The sequence below is a fragment of the Dendroctonus ponderosae genome, unplaced genomic scaffold, assembly GCF_020466585.1.
Source record: "Dendroctonus ponderosae isolate FM_Combo_2020 unplaced genomic scaffold, Dpon_F_20191213v2 Dpon_F_20191213_11, whole genome shotgun sequence".
NCBI lineage: Eukaryota > Metazoa > Arthropoda > Insecta > Coleoptera > Curculionidae > Dendroctonus > Dendroctonus ponderosae.
In genome coordinates, this window is record NW_026017213.1 from 3,505,014 (window position 1) to 3,509,291 (window position 4,278).

General features: G+C 37.8%; 1 protein-coding gene across 1 annotated transcript in view; it reads left to right on the forward strand.

Moving 5' to 3' along the window:
- LOC109542397 (trans-acting T-cell-specific transcription factor GATA-3) overlaps positions 1 to 3,682 on the forward strand; it is a gene marked incomplete in the record, with an annotated part of 33,472 nt that extends 29,790 nt beyond the window's left edge. The window contains 2 exon segments of the mRNA XM_048662435.1: positions 2,840 to 2,996; positions 3,088 to 3,682. Of these exon segments, the coding sequence (XP_048518392.1) occupies positions 2,840 to 2,996; positions 3,088 to 3,208 (278 nt within the window).
- Positions 3,683 to 4,278: the final 596 nt, after the last annotated feature.

Sequence of the window (4,278 nt, forward strand, 5' to 3'; positions counted from 1 at the left end):
CCGAACTTTCAGGATTCCACTTTCACAGTCCTTAACTAATACTCTCAGCTACATCTGGACAAAATTTGACGTCAATGGACACCAAAACTGATTTTGTTTTAGCCTTAGATGAACAAACCGAAATTTGCTTCTACATTTGCACAGGAAAAAATTGTGAACTTGAATACCAACGGAGGTTTCCTTATTTCCCTGGCACATGGTGTAACTGATATAGTCAGCTAAATCGGAACAAAATTTGCTTCCAATCGAAGCTGAAACTGATTTTCTCCGAGCTTCCAAACTTAGGAAAAAAACCGAAAATTGCGGAAACATTAGTACAGAAAAAAAAATTTGAACTTTTTGAACGGCAATTTCAGGATTCTAATTTCGCAATGTGTAACCAATAAACTCAGCTACATCTGAAGAAAATTTGACGTCTATAGAAGCTGAAACCCATTTTTTACGAGCTTCCAAACTTAGGTCAACAAACCGTAATTTGCCTACACATTCGCACACGAGAAAATTCTGAACTTGCAAACTAACTGCAGTTTTAGCTTTTCACTATCACATGGCTGAACCGATATACTCAGCTATACCAAGACAAAACTTGAGTTCAATCGAAGCTGAAACTAATTCTTTACGAACTTCCAAGCTTAACTCAACAAATCGCGACTTGCCCAGACATTCTAACAGCAGAAAATTCTGAACTTCCAAACCAATGTAAATTTCATCATACTACTCCCTCATGGTGCAGCTGATATACTCAGCAACATCCCAACAAAATTTGCTTTCAAGCAAAGCTAAAACTGATTTTTTACGAGCCGCTACACGTAGCTGAACACACCGCTACTTGCCTAAACAAAAATTTAGAATTTGCAAAATAACTGAAGTTTGACGATTCTACTTTCGCAGGCTATAACTGATATACGCAGCTACATCTGACGAAAATTTGCTTCCAATTGAAACTGATTTTCTATGAGCTCCCAAAGTTGGGTAAAAAAATCGCAACTTGCGTATAGGTGCATTTGCATGGAAAAAATTCTGAACTTCCAAACCAACGAAAGTTTCTACATTTAACTATTAAATAGTGTAACTGATATACTCAGCTACATCTGGTCAAAATATGCTTCCATTCGAAGCTGAAACTGATTTTATACGACTTTCCAAACTGAAGTAAAAAACCGCTTTAAAAGTTGCGGAGACATTTGCACTAGGGGATAAACTAAAGGAAGTTTCAGCATTGTAATTTCACAAGGTGTATCTGATATATTCAGCTATATCGGGACAAAATTGGTCTTCATTTGAAGCCGTAACTGGTTTTGTGCGAGCCTCCAAACTTAGGTGAACAAATCGCAAATTGCCTACACATTCGCACACAAAAAAATGTTGAAAGGCTTGCAAATTAACTGAAGTTTCAGGGTTCCACTTTCACAAGCAATAACTGATATACGCCGCTACACAATTTGCCTTCAAAGGACGCTGAAACTGATTTTTGGGGAGCCTCCAAACTTAGGCGAACAAACCGCAACGTGCATATACATTCCTGTTTGCCTAGGAGAAAATTATGAACTTCCAAACTCTTCGAAGTTTCGGAATTCCTTTCTTACATGGCATAACTGATATGCTCAGCTACATTTGAGGAAAATTTGGCTGCAATCTAAGCTGAAATTCATTTTTGATGAGCTTTCAAACTCGTGCCAAAAACGCCGCTTGCAAACATTTAAGTAACAATTCAAAACTGCCGAACTAATCACTGTTTTCATATTGTAATCAGACACGGTGTAGCTGATACACTCAGCTATAACTCGGCAAAGCATGCCTTTAACCGGAGATAAAACTGATTTTTCTTGAGCTTTCAAACTTGGGCCAAAAATGACGCTAGCAAACATTCCAAGAAAAAGTTCTGAACTCCTAAAGTACTGGAAATTTCGAGACGCTGATTACACACGGTGTAACTGACATATTGGGCTAAAACCAAAGAAAATTTGGGTTTAATTGCAGCTGAAGATGATTTTTTTGCACTTTCCAAGCATGACGCAACAAACCGCCGTTGTTCAACCTTTAAGCCAAATGTTCAAGCTCCCAAACTAAAGGTAGTTTCCAAATTGTAACTTCAGATTTATCACGCAAAACTGATTTTTTGGAAGCTGCCAAACATGGGCTAATAACTGCTGCTTATAAACATTTAGAAAACATTGAGAACTCCAGAAGTTTTAATTTATAACTCGACAAAACCTGGCTTCTAAACCTGGTGACAATAAACGGCGTGTAGAAACATTGAACATACGACCAAAAAAAATTCTGAACTCCAAAAATATGAGAAGTTTTAAGACTGTAATTCCACATGATATAACTGATATACTGGGCTGTAAATACGCAAAATTGGGCTTCAATTGCAACTGAGATTTTTGCTTTAATTGGAACTGAAACTGATTTTTCCAAACGTTCCAAATTTGAACCAGAAAACTTCAACTAACAATTTTTTAACTGCCAATCAAACATACTAAATTGACAAAATTTGATGGTAATCGGAAGCAAAGCATATTTTTGAGGCGCGTTCAAACGTGAGCCAAAAAAGCCCTTGAAAGGTGTTTGGGAAACAACTCACAATTCCCCAACTAGAAGAAACAATGACACCATCGTTCTACATGGTGCTACTCATGCACTCGGGGAATTTTGGTTCAAATCGGAGCCAACCCTGATTTAAAAAGGGTGCCAAAAAACCGCAACTTGCTGAAAAAACCAGAATTTTAGCCTAATAAATCCCCGTTAGACATTCGACAATGAAACCCTCAAAACTGTTAAATTCTGATCTTTGGGAGCAAACCGAAGCTGATTAGTTTCTGTTTTATGTTCACAGATAATCAGACCATATACTTCAACAGCATGCAAACAGAGGCGGACTTATCCGAACAATATCAATTGCCTCACACCATCAGCACGAGCGTTCCATACCAGCAGCCTCAGTACCATCGACAAATCCAGGCTAGTGACCATTTGAACCGGCAACTGGCCAAGTAAGTAAGTACTTAAAGTAAAGGTTGCTTCCACCAATATTGATCTAGTCTCAAGGCATTTTGCGTCATAAATACCCCGATTGTTTTGCAGCGTCAACCCTTTGCAGCCTACTTTGACAACTGACTCGGACCACGCCCGAGTATTTGGCACTTCTTCGCCTCAACTAACTTACCATGTGGAGGAGCACTCCGAAGAGACTGAGCTGCACTAGCCCTACTTTACTATCCCTAAGCCTGTTTATTTTATATTTTTATACGTTACGACTTTTATATGAAATTATTATTTATTTTGTTCGTTCGTCAGCCGAAACGTTCTTACCACCAAAGGGCAAGCGGACGAAATTACACTACTTATGCACTATTCATTCATTCCCTGAACTGTTGTACATAAAAAAGGGCTGTAAATTTGCCGAGATATTAGATCTAGCCTTAGCTGATTAGTTCTGTACAAATATGCCAAAGGTTACAATTTAAGGACGGTGTGAACTAGTATTTATTTATTAAATTTGTTTATATTAGCACGTTTGCACATCAGCTTTTTGTAAAACCAAAGCCTCTATGTTTAAGTCTACATTTGCCATTTCGTTTGTTAACAGGCGGAAACGATCAGAGTTTGTATATTTATATAAGTTGTGGAACAATCGAATTTTATTATTATTTGTCATTAATAAACCGTTTTAATCCGCTTTATTCTAATCTCTCTGTTTCAAGTTGGCCGTATAAGAGCTTTTCCAAATGCTCTAAAAGCCTTCAGTTCATATTTTGGCCCAGAACTTTGCAACTTGCACAGATAGAAAAAAATCTGCGCTCCAAAAAGAGTGGAAATTGCTATATTGGAATTATACATGCTGCAGCTGATACATTTGACTACAACTGTACCAACTCTGGCTGCAATTGCAACTGAAACTGATTGCTTAGCAGCTGCAAAACTTGGCGGAAAAAAACAGCCGGTTGTAGACATTTAGAAAAAATTTGCAACTCGCAAACTAGTCGAAGTTTCCAGATTTAAACTGCAAAGGGTAAAACCAATACATTGGTCTACAACTGGGCAAAGTTTGAAATCCATAGGAGCTAAAGCTGATTTTTCAGCAACTTCCAAATATGACCCGAAAAAACGCCAATTGCGGCCACTTGAAAAAAAACCCTGAGCACCAAAAGCAGTGCAACTTTTCCAAATGTACTTACATATGATGTAACGGATACATTCGGCTACAACTGGGCAAATTTTGGCTTTAATTGGAATTGAACTTGATTTTTAGCTTCTTCAGAAGAGCAACTTCCA